The 20,148-nt window shown below is 41.1% G+C and overlaps 1 protein-coding gene across 5 annotated transcripts in view; it reads left to right on the top strand.

Moving 5' to 3' along the window:
* Positions 1-20,148, top strand: part of stk38l (serine/threonine kinase 38 like) — a 109,147-nt gene that overhangs the window by 19,651 nt on the left and 69,348 nt on the right. For all 5 annotated transcript variants that reach the window (XR_006956296.1, XM_047022584.1, XM_047022585.1 and 2 more), the window contains one exon: positions 16,834-16,885. Coding sequence is in view for 4 of the 5 variants with exons in the window: in XM_047022584.1 (XP_046878540.1) it covers positions 16,834-16,885 (52 nt within the window). In the remaining variant the exon portion in view is untranslated. The remainder of the gene's footprint in view (positions 1-16,833; positions 16,886-20,148) is intronic.

The following is a 20,148-nucleotide window of genomic DNA, read 5'->3' as shown; positions in this document are numbered from 1 at the left end:
ATTAAAATAAAATATACAATAAGTAAAATATAAGTTGCCAATTTACAATATAAAATACAATATAAAATACAAATATTACAGGAATTGAGTGTAGTGCAAAATGTAAATAGTTTTTAAAGACATTCAGTCAGTGTGAGCTTTGGCCTTGTGGAGGAGGCCAACAGCGGAAGGGAAGAAACTGTTTGTATGGCGTGAGGTTTTGGTCCTGATGGACCGCAGCCTTCTGCCAGAGGGGAGTGACTGGAACAGGGAATGTCCAGGGTGGGAGGAGTCAGCCACAATCTTCTTCGCCCGTCTCAGGGTCCTCGAGGTGTGCAGGTCCTCGAGGGAAGGCAGATTGCAGCCAATCACCTTCTCTGCAGTGCGGATGATACGCTGCAGCCTGCTCTTGTCCTTGGCAGTGGCAGCAGCGTACCAGGTGGTGATGGAGGAGGTGAGGATGGACTCAATGATGGCTGTGTAGAAGTGCACCATCATTGTCTTTGGCAGGTTGAATTTCTTCAGCTGCCGGAGGAAGTACATCCTCTGTTGTGCTTTCTTGGTGAGGGAGCTAATGTTCAGTTCCCACTTGAGGTCCTGGGAGAGGATAGTCCCCAGGAAGCGGAAGGACTCCACAGTGTTGACTGGGGAGTCACACAGGGTGATGGGGGTGAGTGGGGCTGTGTTCTTCCTGAAGTCCACAACCATCTCCACTGTCTTGAGAGCATTGAGCTCTAGGTTGTTCTGGCTGCACCAGGTCACCAGGTTGTCTGCTTCCCACCTATAATCAGACTCGTCTCCACCAGAGATGAGCCCAATGAGGGTGGTGTCGTCTGCAAACTTCAGGAGTTTCACGGACGGATGACTGTAGGTGCAGCTGTTGGTGTACCTGGGGAGCCCTGGGGAGATCCAGTGCTGATGGACCGGGAATCAGAGACTTGTGTTCCCAGCTTAACGCACTGCTTCCTGTCAGACAGGAAGTCTGTGATCCACCTGCAGGTGGAATCAGGCACGTTCAGCTGGGAGAGCTTGTCCTGAGGCAGAGCGGGGATGATGGTATTAAAGGCAGAGCTGAAGTCCACAAACAGGATCCTGGCGTAGGATGCTGGGGAGTCCAGGTGCTGTAGGGTGAAGTGGAGGGCCATATTAACTGCATCGTCCACAGACCTGTTGGCTCTGTAGGCAAACTGCAGGGGGTCCAGTAGAGGGTCAGTGATGGAGTAGAGGGTCAGTGATGGAGGGTAACGTTCCCTCACCCATCCACACACCATCTGGCTATAGGCCTCCAAACTTTTGTAGGATTTAAGGTCTTCCGCTGTGTATGGGCTCGGCGAGAAAACCAGGTTGTTGACTATATCGGGATATGCAACTGAAGAAAGAATCACCGGGTTGTCACGGATCCAAGAAGAGGGAGCTAATTCGTAGGGATCTGCACCGCCAATAAATTGTAATTTTGCGAAATATTGTGCCTTTTCTTGTGGTCCAAGTCCTTCCCTCTATGCCTTTGCATTTTGGACGCGATTTGATGAGCTTTTCGGTTGTTTAGACATGGCTACATTCACAAAGTATCCAAAGCGCACAATACTCCATTGCACTCCGTTCAGTTTGTTTAAACCAAGTGCCTCCACAATGGCCGCGCATCCGGGCTACTGCCCAGAACGTGACGTTGGTGAAAACGCTCTTTAGTGTATAAATATACTTAATGTGTAGTTTATACAAAATGCTAACAATAATTTAATTATACGAAGTGCATTTGTTTCACATACATTTGTGTGTCGACAATGGTATAAGCGCAATTCTTATGTCCCATTATTTAAAGAGGTCATTGATTGCAAAACCGCTTTTACCTTCTCATAGTTGAATAACGACAGTTCGGTGGGTAAAATGGACATACAGTGAACCTCAAAGTCTATTGACACTTCTTTCCTATCTAAATCTCACAACTTGAAACTGCAGCTGTAAAACGATCGGTTTTGAATAAGCTGTATTTGTGACGTCACAAATATAGCATCACCTTTGTCACGCCCCAACATTTACATACAGACCAGCCCTCTGGTGTTCTGGCCCAGGATCTCAGACACTAGTTTAGCTGCGCGCTGCTCTGTGTACGTCCACGCGAACAACAAAGGAGAAAGTTTGAAAGTATATTGAAAATGGACCATCGTAACTGCAGTGTTCCAGGCTGAACTGGGAATGCTGACACTTTTCATAATCTTCCCAAAGAACCAGACACTCGACGGGCATGGCTGATGCCTGTGAAGTTCGACACTCTTTTATTCATTTGCTCGATCAAACAATTTCACCAAAGACAGTTTTGAATGAAACCCTTGGACAATTTAAAGAAGGATTTGATAAGCCGCTGTTGCTGAAAAGAGGTGCTGTTCCAACCGTATGCTCATCACAAACGCAAGCTGTAAGTATGATTTTGTCACTAACAGTTAGCCTATTAGCAATGTTAACGTCTCCTGTATCTAGCATAAGTAGAATCCTAAATACATTTCAAAACACATCAACATACCGTACTTAACAAATGACTTTAGCTAGACTAGCTGTAGTCGGCGTTAGAAGGGAAGCTTCCGAAAAAATTACCAGAAAACGAATAGCAGTCTAGCCTATTGCTAACGCCTGTCAAGATTATCTATGAAAGAACTGGAAAAAGGCAGGTGCTAGATACAGGATACGTTAGCATTGCTATTACCGACAAAATCGTACTAAAGCTTGCGGTTGAGATGAACATAAGGTCGGAACGCACGTCTTTTCAGCACAAGCTTCATAGCAAATCCTGCTTTACATTGTCCCAGGTTTTCAAAAGCATAGGTAGAATATGTGATGATTTAACCTAATTTATTGGCAATGGGGCATCCGCATTATTTCATGTTCCTGACTGTGTTTCATCAGAATAAATAACCTGTGTTGTCATGTAAATCTACAATTCATGATGCATGTTTATCCAGATCTTTGTCAGGTTATTTTTCATTTTATTTTTCAGCAAGATATCTAGCTAGCTGAAGCTGAGTTGAATCACTATATAGTTTGGTTGCTAAACTGTAACGTTACCCACCTAAGTCGATCCCGTTTGCTTTGACAACAGAAGTGGAAACAACTAATGTTATCATTTCAAATGATGTCTAGTCAATCTGTTGAAAACAGTGATGTGTAGACACAATCGATTTATTTGCATGTTTTTATTTCTAGTCTCCACCTTCAGTGAGTGTTGCGTTTTTGCTCCACAGCTTCACTCGTTGAAACCAACCAATCAGCGCACAGTTCATCTATATATTCATGAGCATACCATAAAAGGAGAAAACCTAGCATTTTTTCCCAGGACAATTTCACAGGAAGCACCAGGGGGCATAGAAAAGCACCCGGGCCATTTTCAGCCCAACCACTGTTACATACCCTATTCGCAGACCTTAAGGAACGGTGTGAAATACCCCCAAAAAAACAGTCAATGACCTTTTAAGAGCGGCAACAATAATTTACAATTGCAAATAAGCTATGTTTTGTACAGCAGATAAACGTAACTAATAAAAACATTTTTGCACGTATTCAAACATGGGTCCATCAAATCATTAGCTGATAAAATCACCAATAAAAATGTATGTAAGGCGAATTAGTGGATACTCAAACTATAGTTGCGATCAGTAGAAGGAGCTAAATTGTCTCATAAATATTCAAGGGTCCAGTTGTCCTGGCAAAACAGTTATTGTTCTCTATTTATTGACAGGGCACTATCCAAGTATTGCAAAAATGAGAGAAGTGTAGCCTATAAGTTTGGAAGCTACAAGGTACTTCTAAGCTAGAAGCTACAACCTCTGCTTGCTGTCCCGTTTATCCCGCTCTCAAATGTTGCTCCCTGAACAATAAATTGGACTGTGGCTTATGTACATCAACCCGAAATGGGGCTAAAACTCTATGCTAATTTCTAATTAGGCTACTGCTCATCGCAGGTGGAGTTTATGACTGTTGTGTTCACACTTCAGTTCTCTTGGATCTCTTGGTCCGGACAATGGAAATTAAATTAGTCTTGGTTTGCTAACAGAGCAATCACCTCAAAGTTCGTTTTCATTGAACCAAACCTGCCAAGGGTGAACACACCCTTAGATGCCGACTATTTTATTTACCTCTGCTCTATTCCGCCCCCACCTCAGCTAGGGTAGTTGTAGTAGATAGGCCGCCTATCGATTTATTAACTGCCACTCTCAATTTACATGCGCTACTGCCCTTGCGTAACCCGCCATCTACACTTGAAACTGGAGTCCCAATGTTACAGTAATACAATAGCCTACATAAAACCAAAATACACATTCTCAACCAGTTTGATATTATTTCGGACATATTATACACTGTGTCTTGTCATACCGAAAGTTAAATTGAATGGGCTAAGTATCAACAAGCTAACATCAAGTAAGCCCTATAGCCTACAATTTCCAAACAATTTGCTCTCATTTTTGCAATACTTGGACTGTGTTCTGACAATAAAAGAAGAACATTACGTGTTGTCAATAGGGGTGGGGGAACAAGTTGATTCAAATTTGAATCGGGATTCAGTCTTCTACCGATTCATATCGATTCACAAATTTAAAATATATTTTTTGAATTTGATTTATATATATTCTTTTTTTCCATTTTTTTTTTCCATAACAATTAGTTTACTAAACTGCAAGAAAAACAATACGTTTCAAGGTTTTGATGCCGTGGGATTTTCTTCTTCAACACTTAACTGCATATCACAGTCAAATAGAAACAAGTAACACTAAACAGCAAACTGGAATCAAATGTAAGCATATATTGAATCTAATCGTGACCCCAACAATTGAATCGTGAAGTAGCAAAAGATTCCCACCCCTAGTTGCCAATAAAACTGGATCTAATTAGACCATTGAATGTTTATGATGTCCCTGTGTGTTTGTTTATACTTTTTACTGGGGACAACAACGCTATCTTGTCAACCAACTATAAAATGTTGATAGCCTATGTCGGGCTACTAGACCCACTGCAGTCTAGCTTAAACCGCAACATGTTTGACATTCTTTAGCCAATAAATAACATTTTGATGAATGATTTGAAGGGCTAGACAACAAACGCTTCAATAAAATGATCACTGACCCACAACACGGAAATAAATGACAGATTGCTGAAGAGCAATCTGTCATTTTAAAAATCATTTTAAGACCGTGCCTTCGCTCCGTGCAACAAGCTCCATCTAGCGATCATTACATGTCAGTAACAATGCCCGACTGTCGACTCATGAGTCAATTTGACTTCTAGGAGGTAAAATGTTGCACAGGCATATCAGGGCTCTTCAATTTTATCAAAAGTTTGCTGTGAGATTGCTGTGAGATTACCATACTTAACTCAACTTAAGATATGGTTTGATATTAATACATTATCATTAAACTTGGATAAGACAAAGTTTTTGTTGTTTGGAAACTGCAAAAGCCAAACAAATGTGCAAATCCTAATAGATGATGTGTTGGTGGAGAGAGTTAATGTAATTACGTTTTTGGGAGTGATGATAGACCATAAGATTTGCTGGAAACCGCATATTAAATACATACAGTCAAAAAAAATCCAGAAGTATTATTGTTCTCAGCCAAGTTAAACATTTCTAAATTATGCTGCACTACATATTCTATATTGCTCACTTATCTTGCCTTACAGGGCCGGATCCAGGGGGAGGGGCTGGGGTAGATTTCTGCTGCGCCCCCCCCAGATTTCTGCCGCGCCCTCCCCCAAGCTCCTTCTGACTTCAGCCAATATGGTTACATGTTGAAGCTATGAAAAAGTCTGTTAGTGCTTTCAGTAATATGCTTTTTTTTAACCAATCTTTTTAAAAGATTCCCCAGTGATTGTCTGGTTGATAGTGGGCAACGTAGGTTAGAGCTCCGCATCCACGTTTACCGATAAAAGTGAAATCAACCTCGAATCTCGTCACTCACTTGTTCTCAAAGTTATTGTATATCGGTCTTTTGTGAAGGGCTTTTGACGAATAGTAAAGTGTAGCATTGGTGTTTAATGTTAGACCCTGGAATTTCATACTTCTGTTTCAGTTGTAATCTTTATTTGTTTTCGTAGAAGATACACGGGTTAAAGACGTTTACAGTAGGCTAGTCTTTTAGCTTCGTTAGCCATCGATTGTTCTTTGCGTGCGTGTTTGTACCTACAGAGAAAAACCTTTTATAATGCATCGATTTCTGATCCCCAAACCATCTACTACTGCCCCTGCGACAAGGGATATTAAACTCATAGCCTACTCCAGAGCAGACAGAGCGTGCTGGTCTTAGTGGAAGCACTTCCCTGTCTCTTGGTAACAACGTTACCGCTGCTGTGGTTGAAGGCGAGCATAGTTTGAATGACAGCAATCCAATGCAGCCTGTTCTGCAAACGTACCCCATCCGCATTTTCAGCCAAGGTAGGCATCGCTCTCATACTTGGTTATAGTATTCAGCCAAGCTACATGGATGTTTCTGCTTCCCGTCGATAATTTGGAGCCAGAAATGATAAAGATATCACCTTCATAGACAAGGTTTTTACCAATTGGAAAACAGCGGCGGTTTAATTTACATAGAGCTCTATTTTGCGCTCAAATGAATGCCCCAAAATTTTGCTCGCGCGCTGCGTGCGCTTGCACTGTGGAGGATCCTATATCCAGCATCACACCAAACCCAGGATATGTCATGGGTTTGGGTTAAGCCCCGAATGTTTATAACGTATGGCTCCGTGCCTGATTAACTCTCGGATTGTTAAGCAGACTCAAAAATGCTAACATTATGGTTATATAAAAAGTTATACGACCCCCTTCCGTTATCATGATGCCCCCCCAGAAATGATCACTGCCCCCCCAGTCAAATTAGGCTGCATCCGGGCCTGTTGCCTTACTTGAGTTACTGTGTGGAAGTATGGGGCAACACCTATAAAACCTTGTTGAGACCGTTATGCTCATTACAAAAAAGAGCCATCAGAATGGTTCATATGGTAGGATTCCACGACCATACTAACTCATTATTTATAGAGTCCTGCCTCCTCAAACTCCCAGATCTGGTAGAATTTCAAACAGCTCAGCTGATGTATAAAGCTAGAAATAAACAACTACCAGATAACACTCACAAACTGTTCACTGATAGAGTGGGGGGCCCTTGAAACGTTAACTTCAGAACCTTGAGGGTTCGAACCACCATGAAGAGAATGTGCATTTCAGTCAGTGGCATGAAGGTCTGGAATAAACTTGCTTAAGCAGAGTCCAAGCATGAGTCTGTTTAAAAAAAGGCTCAAACTGGTGATTTTCAACAGGTACTGTGATGAAGAGGGGAGGTGAATGGTATCACTACTCAGGACTGTATGTGTGTATGCTGTGTGTCTGCATGTGGTGTATTTAGGGGTGCTTGGCCTACTTCACTTCTCCTGGTCCTCTGTTGCTGCATCCTGATACTACAGTTGTTGAAGCCCGGCTTCTCTTGCTGGTCCTCGCTCTGTGCCTCGTGGTGGCTGGGGGGGGGGTCGGGGTTCAGGGGACTCTTGCGGATGGGTTTGGTGAGTTGAAGTGGGGCGCGGTGCTGGCATGGGTTTCTGGGTCTTCTTTATTGGTGCCGGGGACTTGGCGCAGGTGTCTTCCACCCCTCTCGGCAGTTGCTGGGGCGGCTCTGCTCGGCTTGTCCCTGGGGTTTACTAGGTGGGCGCCCCCAGCCCGCTCCAGGGGTGGGTGGACTGCGGCCGGGGGTCTTGGTGACTGGTGGGGGGGTCAGTGTGCCTGGGCTGGCTCTCCAGCATTGGTGCGGGGGACTCGGAGGCCTGTGTTGGTATAGTGTCTGCACCAGGGTCTCAGGGACTTTGTCCTCCTCCTGGCACTGTGGGGTGCAGGGTTGGGATTGGTGAGGGGGCCTGGCTGAGGGACTGTGGTGTCGGGTTGTGGCACAGATGATTGGGGGTTTGGGGAAGGTCTCTGTACTCTTGAGTGCTGATGTACAAGGGTGTGAATGTGTATTTAGGTGTGATTGTCTCACAAGGGCCTGCTGTAGGGTTGTTGTTATATACAGGACTGTGTCAGAAAATTAGAATATTGTGATAAAGTTCTTTATTTTCTGTAATGCAATTAAAAAAACAAAGATGTCATGCATTCTGGATTCATTACAAATCAACTGAAATATTGCAAGCCTTTTATTCTTTTAATATTGCTGATTATGGCTTACAGCTTAAGAAAACTCAAATATCCTATCTCTAAATATTAGAATATTTCCTCAGACCAAGTAAAAAAAAAGATTTATAATAGCAAAACAAAATCAAACATTTGAAAATGTCCATTAATGCACTCAGTACTTGGTTGGGAATCCTTATGCACGGATTACTGCATCAATACGGCGTGGCATGGAGGCAATCAGCCTGTGGCATTGCTGAGGTGTTATGGATGCCCAGGATGCTTCAATAGCGGCCTTTAGCTCATTTGCATTGTTGGGCCTGGTGTCTTTCAGCTTCCTCTTCACAATACCCCACAAATTCTCTGTGGGGTTGAGGTCAGGGGAATTGGCAGGCCAATCGAGGACAGTAATGCCATGGTCAGTACACCAGTTACTGGTGGTTCTGGCACTGTGGGCAGGTGCCAGATCATGCTGGAAAATGAAATCCTCATCTCCATAGAGCTTTTCAGCAGACGGAAGCATGTAGTGCTCTAAAATCTCTTGGTACACAGCTGCATTTACTCTGGACTTGATGAAACACAGTGGACCAACACCAGCAGCTGACATGGCTCCCCAAACCATCACTGACTGTGGGAACTTCACACTGGATTTCGAGCAACTTGGAATTTGCTCCTCTCCAGCCTTTCTCCAGACTCTGGCGCCTTGACTTCCAAATGAAATACAACACTTGCTTTCGTCTGAAAAGAGGACTTTGGACCACTCTGCAACTGTCCGGTGCTTCTTTCCATAGCCCAAGTCAGACGCTTCTTCCGTTGTCTTGAGTTCAGAAGTGGCTTGACCATGGGAATACGGCTATTGTAGCCCATTTCCCGGACACGTCTGTGAACAGTGGCTTTTGATACCTGGACTCCAGCTTCAGTCCACTGTCTTTGAAGCTCCCCCAAATTATGGAAGCGACTCTTCTTCACAATGCTGTTAAGGCTGTGGTCATCTCTCTTGGTTGTGCAGCGTTTCCTGCCACATTTCCCCCTTCCAACAGACTTTTTGTGGATGTGCTTTGACACTGCACTCTGTGAACAGCTTGCTCTTTGAGAAATTTCTTTTTGTGTCTTACCCTCCTGATGGAGGGTGTCAATGATGGTCCTCTGGACAGCAGTCAGATCAGCAGTCTTCCCCATACTTGTGATTTAGTTTACTGAACCAAGCTGAGTGTTTTTCAAGGCTCAGGAAACCCTTGCAGGTGTTTCGAGTTAATTAGACGATTCAAGTGATTAGTTGAATACCCTACTAGTATACTTTTTCATGATATTCTAATATTTAGAGATAGGATATTTGAGTTTTCTTAAGCTGTAAGCCATAATCAGCAATATTAAAAAAATAAAAGGCTTGCAATATTTCAGTTGATTTGTAATGAATCCAGAATGCATGACATTTTAGTTTTTTTAATTGCATTACAGAAAATAAAGAACTTTATTACAATATTCAAATTTTCTGAGACAGTCCTGTAGGTTAAAATACAGTTTGGAACTTGGATGTGTATGTACATAGATGTTTGTATATGTATGTGTATATGTATGTGTATATGTATGTGTATATATATATACATATATATTAGGGCTGCAACTAAAGATTATTTTAATAATTGATTAATCTGTCTTTTTTCTATTAATCGATGAATTGGATAAAAAAAAAAACTGAAAAGCATTAATTTCCAACCCTTTATTCAAAAACAGAACTGACAGTGCAAATCCTCCTAGAACCGTATGGTAAAAGTTGTAAAATTTGGCACACTCATTAAGCACAGTCCCTTCTTTATATTCCCTAAGTTTCATGTCTCCCATTAGACCACTCGAGCGCCACCAACGGGTCAAAGTTGGACTTGTGTTTACACACGCAACTTTTGAACCATATGACCGATTTTCAAAAATTAGGTACTATTGGATTCCCTGGACCAAGCCGAGTTCAACGCACACCATGGCGTCGATTTCCGGTTATATAGATTTTCCGCTATTTCCGGTTTTATCAAAAGCCTTTGAAAGCCTACTCCTCCTACAATTGTATTTCAATCTTCCCCAGAATTGGCACACATCATCATCATCAGAGCAACCCTCACTAAAATTATCAAAGGATATTTAATTTTCAAAACCATTTGTCCGCTACAGCCAATCAAAATTGGCAACAAAGCAACCAAACAGGAAATTGGATCAAATCTCGGCAAATCTTCGAGATGTCAATACCAGACTTGATAGGATGACTCGGAATCCTCTTCTGAGGATGTCCACCCAAGTTGGTGTTATGTGACCACTGGGCGTGGTTGCAGGAAGCAAAAATGTGTTTTGGCCAATAACTATTGATTTGTTTGCCTTTATTAAGTGATTTCTTTGTCTCATGATATCTTGGGACATCCCTTGTGTGACTCATAATACTTTGTGATAATAGCCGAATTGATGCGGCCACCATTTTGAATTCATTGAGAAAAAAAAAATTCTCTACTCCTCCTACACATGTTGTCCAATCTTCACCAAATTTGGCAGATATTATTTTCAGACCAAGCCTCACAAAAGTTATCACATGGTTTTTGGATTTTCAAAACCATTTGCCCGGTACAGGCAATCAAAATGCCGTTAAGCCAGCAAACAGGAAGTTGGGTCGTATTTCAGCAAATCTTTGATGGATTCACACCAAACTTGCTGCGTTTACTTGTTACTCTCTCCTGAGGATGTCTAAAATGTTTTTTGGGTCATTTGACTGCTTGGCCACCTCATTGCTGTTTGCAGCTTTATTTGGATTTGGTCAGATTTGGTATCTCATTGGTAAGTCTGCAGCTTGGATTTTTCTATACAGTGACAATTTGTGAAGAATAGACATTTTTCAATGGTTCACAATGTTTGGAGGAATCCGCCATTGCACTTTTGGAAACAGTAGTCTACTATTTCACTAAAGCATTAGCATCATGACATTAGCCTCTGTTGCCCGGGCCACACATACTACAGCGGTCTATGATGCGTCTGTTTTCAATCGTTAAAATAAACATTCCCCACAAATACATTTTCGTTGTAGGATTTATTATGACATTAGATTACAAGTTAACAATTTGTGGGTGAAATTATCATTACCTGTGGTTTCAAACCAGTGTAGCTCACTGCAACGCTGTAGCCTAGTCTAGTAGCTAACAAAAACATCTCTACAGGCACAGCTGTTTACAGGAAGTCAAACGGCGGCACATGTTCGGCACTACCCTTACTTAAATCAAAAGTCTTTCAATAGGTGAAACTATCTGACTAGTGACTACTAGCCTAAACTCCATATCCACAGCCTAAACTTTGTCAATCTGTTTATGAAAATAATTAATTTCAGCCTAAACCGTACAACGGAACGTTCAATCGAATTCAACCAACGCAATCGCTACTGTACCAAGACGAACACAGTCTAGTAGGTACTGTACTGTAGTAGTACAATTTACCGGGGCAGCTTCTCCACACAGGGCTATTTTGCGTTGTTACTGACAATGATCGCTACCACTGAGCTTTTTATGAATGAGGGATTTTCCCCAAGCTTTTCCCCTGTCAAGCTTATTTACGTTTTGGGGGGCATATTTTCAGTTAGCAGATGGTAGCCTACTATTTGAATCGTGATTCCATCTGACATAGCTACTACCGGTAACGTCGTTGTTAGAATAAGCTTCAAAGGGGGTTCTTTATTAATGAATGAATGCAATATGAGTAGGCTAAATGCCAAAAAAATCACGAGAATGGAAAACTTAAAAGTCGTAACGTAAGGGGTCCCATTATCGTCCACCTAGCGCTCGACGCTCTTTTAAATTTTACCAAAATGTCGTTATAATACAAATTAAAAACGTTATGTCACAGCATTGTACTTTAATATATAGATACACACCTATAACATTCCGGTTTTGAAATCTAATCACGATATGCCTAGAAATGTTACTTTCCTGATTTTAGCATTTGCCATGGGGTCCCATTTTCGTCCAGCCAACCAGTTTCAATGGAGAAATGTCAGGTTGACGCTGCGGAAGGCAGATGCTACACATACGGTTTGAGAGCGTATTTACCTACTCAAATTTCAATTTAAGAAGCTGTCATTTGGTGTGCAGCAATATAAGATGTGTACATTTCGACGACTTACTTTCTTTCGTTGCTGCTGCATATCTTCTTTAAGAAATTAACGGAAGAAACGGTTGTGGACGATAATGGGGCCCCGAACGTTGGAGTTAGAGTGGACGATAATGGGGCCGCTCACTCTAGAGATTAGGTCCAGTTTTACACTGGTCTGCCAAATGTATACGTTTTGATTCAACTATGAGGCTGCTCCCTCTGGCAGGGGAAATGAGAAGACAACTATTTCATTCTACTCTTCACTCTAACAGTGCGTTTACACTGCAGCGATTGCCATCGCTCGCCTTCCCACAGTTCACCATGCTCGGGGGTGTATCAAACCGATTAATGTAGCTAGAATTGTAGTTCTCCAAAGTCACTGTTGTCATGGCCAAGTGTGCAGACTTGGGTTTACGTACTCGCAACATCGATCAAAATACAACTTCTATACAAAATACACAACTGTTTAATAGACATACACGTTGACATATTGTGTAAAAACGTTTTATTATTTTACTCAAAGTCTCTGCTAATCTGTGGATACAACCAGGGAGTTCCAGCCGGGCTACTACTGTAACTAGCTACCAGAACAAAGTTACGTAGTGTGACGAGAGACTGAATTTGAAAGTACAAAAAACCCAACAGGAGCGCCACAAGCCACGGCCTAAATTTATTAAGTTTTGAAAGCTTCAGCGATTTATGTTTTCTCAAATTGTTATTTAAGTGTACCAATAAGTTGGCTCCTGAACCCCTGAGTATATTTACTCAGAGATTAAATAGCGGTAGAGTGACAAGGGGCTCCTTAAACCAAAATTGTAAAATCCCACAGCGCAGAACATCTTTTGGTAGCCTTTTCAGCCTTTTCTTTCAGGGCTTGTAAACTCTGGAACTCACTGCCCACAGAGATTAAGATCATTTCTGTGAGTTTAAAATGTTCACCTTTAGGCTTAAGGCATGGCTGAAAGCAAACCAAAACTGTACCCATGTAAATGTCTGAGCGTGAATGAGTTTCAATTAGTACAATTGCATTGTGTACCCTTCGAATTAGTTCTTAGAATGCGTGTGTTCTGAATGTGTATTTTTCTAATCTGTATTTTTAAAATTGTATATTGTTTTTATTATGTGCTATTGTAGAAAGGCCCATCCAGGGACGGGAGTTGAAAATTAGCTTTTGCTATAATCTCTATGTGCATCACATCAGCTGCAAACTTTGCTCTGTAGCTATGTTTAACTGCATTGTCCCTGTCAAATAAACTAATAAATAAATAAATAAAGTCCAATTTTCAAAGTGATGGCATTTCCACCCCATTGCTCCAATTCTTCTGAAACTTGGTGTGCATGCCTAATATTTCACGAGGAACAAAAAAGCCTCAAGGACCCATAAGGTCCGCCATGATAGATGTTCCTGTACAGTGATAATTTTGGAAAACATTCTAAATTCCTCTTCTCTTGAACCAAAGGTCTAATTGACTTGAAATGTTGTACAGATATGTATCATTGCCGTATTTAAAAATGTTACTTAAGGCAATTGAATCAAGTACAAAATGTCTGAAAAGGGTGTATTTATGTAAATGTCCACATTGCCTCAATATGTTTGTGTCACTAAATCAAATGTATTTTTGAAGGATGGTTCAAACCTAAAAGGCTTTAAGGTGACATGCCTCTGAAGTACCATGCAAAGTTTCACCTTGATGTGTCAAAATATGACTGAATTACAGCTGTTTGAACTTGGACCAAATCTGACAATGCTCGCCATTGGAGAAAATTGGAGATTTTTTTTATTATCCAGTTATTGAACTTTGTATATTCCATGCCTGGGAATGGCTCAATTGGCTGAGATGTTGTGCTGGTAAGCAAAGGGTTGTAGGTTCAAAACCAGTCAGAGGCATAGTTTTTTATTTTTTATTCTGACAAAACGGTTTCTAGTCTTGCGATAAATTCTCCGGTTGTAAAACATAGCAATGCGTGTTTATTTGAGCCCATCACAACACTCCAATCATCTGTTTAGCGAGACTGTGTAAACCACTGCAAAACAAGCCAGGTTCACCACAGTAGCTAGCTACTTGTAGTCTACGCACGGTAGAGATGACGCTAATGGTTATCTCTAATGAAGTAAATTGATTGTTCAGGTGGATCCCTTGTCTGTTGCACATATTCATTTCAGTAACCTAAGCCAGGACACATCCCCACTGATGATAGGCATGATTTGAAGTTATGGCACTCCAAACAACCTTTAAAAAAAACTATAAGTAAGTTATTCTTTACAAAATGGCTGAAAGGGGTGTATTTATGTAAATGTACACATTGCCTCAATATGTTTGTGTCACTAAATCAAATATAATATATATATATAATATTTGACTGATGGTTTTTCAAATCTAATAGGGTTCAAGATGACATCACTCTGAAGAACCATAAACAATTTCACCTTGGTATGTCAAAATATGATTGAATTAGAGCTGTTTCAACCTTGGCTGAATCTAACAACGCTTACCACAGGAGAAACAGCTTACTTTTTCGTACAGTAACTGAACGTGATAATATTCAACACTGAGAATAGCTCACTGGGCTGGGACGGCTCACTGGGCTGGGACGGCACCCTGCAAAGTATAAGGTCGTAGGTTTTGAATCCAGCCACTGTCGTTTAGCCCGTCTTAAATTTGAATATCTGTTTAGTTAAACAGAATGACATTGTTCTGAAGTACCATGCACAATTTCACCTTGATATGTCAAAAGATCATTGAATTACAGCTGTTTAAACTTGGGCCGAATCAAACAATCTGTGCTACAGGAGAAACGGCTTCCTTTTTTGTAACTGACCACATATTCTCATCATTGAGGGTAGCTCAATGGGTTGAAATGATATCCTACAAAGTGCAAGGTCACAGGTACAAATCCAGGCACAGTCTTTTGGCCTGTCATAATTTGTATTACTTGTTTAGTTAAACAGGCAGACATCCTTCTGAAATACCATGCGCAATTTCATGCAATTTCACCTTGAAATGTCAACTGTTTCTTAACCTTTGTCCCAAAGCTGACCAAAAACTAATACTCATATCACGCAGTCGGAGCACAGCTAGATAATAAGTGTCAGCATCCTTGGGTACCCAGCATGCAGTGCGGCATGTCAAAAACCACAAAGACTTGTGGAAAATAGTTTGGTTACAAAAGCCGTACGAGGGATTTCAGTTGTTGTGTTCGTTCAGTTAGATGCTTGTAATGTTATTGTTGGTTAGTTAACATAACCTTGTTGGTCACCCTGATTGTGTATGTTGTGTAGTTTAATGGGAACAGAAAGTCGGCTGCTATACCGTCACAGGCTATTCTCGCAAGGAGCCAACTCTGCCCTAGCCCAATTGCTCACATGACTATTGGTAGTTGTGCATTGACTGAGAGTCTGGAAAGAGATCAATTCAAGAAGAGTTTCAATATCCTATGAAAAGTTAATACTCAGCCCTTACTAATTATAAAATCTCAGCAGTTGGTGTGTAGCAGAGAGGTTAGAGAGACTGACTTGTAACCTTATGCGAATGAGTTCAAATCCCCATTCAGCCTATTGTTGTTGGCCAAACATGATGTAGTTTTGCTCTCTTGTTGTCCAAGTTCGATTTTCTAAAGTGTATATATGTATAATATTTTGCCATTTTGTGCCATTCCCATTTTGTGGAGGAACCCGCATCGCTGCTTGCAGCTATATTTTAGGTTATAACCTTTTACGGAATTGCATACTTGTGCAAGGGAGCCCTTGTGACATCTTCTGATTGAAAAGCCAATCGCAGCCTTGAAAGGCAGGTAAATAATGGCAGAATGCTCAGCCGGCAGAAATTTGACAGAAACAGGAGGAAAATAGATTTCAACTAGAGTTTATTGAAAATAAAGCCATACTGGGTGATAAAACACACATACCTAGGATAAGTCAAGAAAGCAGGATTCTGGAATTTGATCGAGTTCAAGATTATTTTTTTCTTATAGCCCGGTTTTAGAACAAAATAAATGGCTAATTTAATGCGCAACACTTGAACGGGGGCTTATTACTTGAAAGAAGAATTATTTACTGTGTCTCCTCAGTTACACTATCAGGACTTGGAAATACAGTGACTTGCTAAAGTAAGCAAATGGCTAGTAGAACATAACATTTCATAATAATTTCAGTAAATCAAACAGCTGCAATACCCAGTGAAATGTTATGTACAGTTAGCAAACTAACGTTAGCTAGCATCGCTACTGACCCTATGTAACACATTTAGAAATGGCATCCTTCGTAACCATAATGTTGAGTCAAATGCAAGGACAAGTTTGTAGTGCTGATGTGCCCGCTCTCTCTCTAGGGTCAGTTGGACCCTATCAAAGCCCAACCTAATCACACCTGTAGGTTATCAAGTCTGCACAAGTGGTTGCCCCCCACAAGTGGGACCGTCCAACAGATTAGGGCTTTGCCTCCATGTCCTGGCCCCATAGCACCCCTCCACTGCGGCTCACAACGGTTATTTGTTCATGTTTCAATGTTGATGAAGCCAGAAAGTTATCTTCTCAAGGATTACAACTTTTATTTTCTTTTTACGTTGGAGGTGTTAACCTACACTCTATGAACCTTCTTTTTTCAGGCAGAAAAAGCTTGAAAAGGTAATGGATGAAGAGGGATTGCCAGACGAAGAGGTAGGTATACCATTGACTGTTTAGTTCCTTCTATGAGTTAATACAGTTGAACTCATCAGATGTCCCAAGGTACCAGTTTTTAGAATCATTCCTCAAGAAATTCACAGTCACTAGAGTTAAAGTAGATCAACGGTATATTCTTGCAGCAAGGAGACAAGTATATGGCGGTACAGAGTTGTCTAAAATCTAGTCTTCATGCATGATTATTTATACAACATTGGTGAGAATTATCCTCCCCTGCATAGCAGCTGTCTAGCTGATGATAGTATTCTTCCTACGAGATGATATTTAGTTAAAGGAACTAACATTGTTTATCACGGGTTGTGGATGAAACTGAGAGGAAAGCCTTGAGTGTTTCATATCCATTTTGCATGCCAGAGCAGTTTTCATAACACATTATTAGGTAGGAAATATTTCCACACAGTGTTCTTTTCATGCAGTATAAGGTTTACATCCTTAATTTCTCTAACACAGTCATTAAGAATGATATTATGTCTGGTATACCAGTATGGTCAAAAATTCTGGGACCAATAGTCAGATACTTCTATTTCTAACTTTTGTCAGTACAAATTATATCAGCTTAACAATTTAATTGAAAATATATATATATTTTTTTTAACATGAATATCACAATAACTTAGTTATTGCTAGGTTTAAGGTTTTTATTTCATTTTATTTGACAGCGCTCATTCATTCAAATGGCCTCGATGTTGTCCTTCCATGATTTGACAATGTTCCAAAGGGCTTCTTGTGATGTCACAGGCTTTGGCCGGGTTTCCCAGATTCGTTAAGAAGCTCTTAACGCTCAAAGCGTCTTAAGAACATTCTAAGTGCGCTCTAGAACGCTCCTAGAACGTTCTTAAGAAGATCTTAGCGTTAAGAGCTTCTTAACGAATCTGGGAAACCCGGCCTTTATCAGTCTTCAGTTCCCCCATTAAATATTTAATGTGATCTCAGACTTTTTGGACCCTACTGTATGTTACACAAATGTGATATATCTCACTAGCTCCAGTCAAGTAGGCTCAAATTGAAAAGGTTGTTGCTTAAAACTGTATTCCCAAACCTAATTAACTGAAATAATTGCTACCTTTGCTTTGATTCCATCTGCTATATAGACACCATATGTAGATTGTGTTTTAGGTTAGGGGTTACAATGAGTAAATGGAGGTAGGGATGGGAATCGAGAACCGGTTCTTGTTTAGAACCGGTTCCCAGTGAACCGATTCATTGGAATCGTCAGCCAAATTCTTTAATGATTCTGCTAACGGTTCTTTGTGCCGTTGCGCATGCGCAAACTTTTATAGTTTATTCAGACTGCAGCAAACATGGCAAGTAGGCCGAAGCATTCTATAGTTTGGTTGTATTTCACACGACAAAATGACATCAACGCCACTTGTAACACGTGTAAAAAGCATATTTATAAGGGAGGAAATACAACAAATATGAAGAAGCATTTGAACACAGCATGGAATGAAGTTACTGGAATGTCATGTGTTCGATGCATGCAGCAGCGCAGCTAATGTTCGCGCTTTATCTCTTACTATCCAAGGTAGAGCTAAACTCCTCAAAACTGCTCAATGGTCTCTGGGGAGCAGTAGACTTCCTCCAGCCGCGCCCAGACCATCTGCAGGGCCGCATTGGGGTTCCCTATGTGGACTGATCTGAGCCGTTTGACGTAATTGGAGGATTCTTTGCCCAGCCATCTTGCCAGCAAATCTAATTCTTCGCTTGGGGACAGGTTCAAGTCATTAATGGAATTTAAGAATGATGACCTCTAAGCTCTGTATGACACTGGGCAATCGTCGAATTGCTTTAGGCCTGTGCTGACAATTTCCCAGAGAGCTAAATATCTAGCCATGTTCATCATGTCGTCAGATGGACATTGATGGTTCTGTTAGATACAATTATTTGGATATCAAGATTGACTGACTTAACTCTACTTGAACGCACCCCATTTATTTGCTTACGTCAATAAAAGTTGCCTGCAAATGTGCTCGCGGATACTAACAGGGCACGAGCACAAAAGTTCACATTGGCCGATAGCCGATTTACATGGTGCTGAATGAGCTATAGACTTAGGCCGAATCCCAATACTACCCCTTACCCCTTAATTTACCCCTAGCCCTTGGCCCTCAAAAGTAAGGGGTAAGGGCTACATAGCCCTAGGAAATGGGACGCCACTTGGTTACAGGTACGTCATCTAGCATGTATCGATATCTCCAAAGCAAGTAGTGTTATGCACTGATATTAAAAGAAATTCGCTGCTAATGGAGTTTACTTAGAACTGTAGACATGCTAGTCAAAGAAATGCGGGACTGTTGTGCAATTCAGAACTGTAACATTAGCGTACCAAACTAGCGATTTTTAGAAACGTTTCAATTAGGAAAATTGTTGCAAATATATAAGTTCATGACTGTATATAACACAAAACAAGACTGTAATAATTTTTTTATCAATTAATTAAGCCAAAAATATTACATTTATCGGACTCTCTGGATGATTTGGTCGCCATTGTTGCCGGTCGCACAGATTTCACATAGCCCTAGGTTTCAAGTAAGCTCCCATTCTTACTTGGAGCCCTTCCCCTAGCTCCAAAAGAGTATTGGGACACCACTAGCTCTCACAGGAATGCGCAAAACTAAGGGGAAGGGGTAAGGGGAAGGGGTAAGGGGGAGTATTGGGATTCGGCCTTATATTGAATGAGCACAGGGAGAAATGGCTTGAGTTGCCTGCCCTGTTCTAGCAAGTTTAGCAAATGGTTGTCACACATACAGTGCCCTCCAAAAGTATTGGAACAGTGAGGCCAATTCCTTTATTTTTGCTGTAGACTGAAAACATTTGGGCTTGACATCAAACGATGAATGTGAAACCAGAGATCAACGTTTCAGCTTTTATTTCCAGGTATTTACATCAGGATCTGATGCACAAATTAGAAAATATCACCTTTTTGTTCGAACCCACCCATTTGTCACGTGAGCAAAAGTATTGGAACATGTGACTGACAGGTGTGTTTTGTTGCCCAGGTGTGTCCTATTACATACATTATTCAATCAATAAATACCACTGAATGTCTACACTCAGGTTCAGATTGGGTAAGATAGGTTTTGTCTATGCAGACTGTATTCAGAGGTGAAAACAACATGAAAACCAGAGCGCTGTCTTTGGGTGAAAAACAAGCAATTGTGAGTCTTAGAGAAGATGGAAAATCAATCAGAGCCATTGCAGAAACATTGGCCATAGCCAGTACAACCATTTGGAATGTC

The sequence above is a fragment of the Hypomesus transpacificus genome, chromosome 7, assembly GCF_021917145.1.
Source record: "Hypomesus transpacificus isolate Combined female chromosome 7, fHypTra1, whole genome shotgun sequence".
In the NCBI taxonomy this organism is placed as follows: Eukaryota; Metazoa; Chordata; class Actinopteri; order Osmeriformes; family Osmeridae; genus Hypomesus; species Hypomesus transpacificus.
The sequence above is the reverse complement of the archived record's forward strand: the minus strand, read 5'-3'. Positions and strand labels throughout refer to the sequence as shown.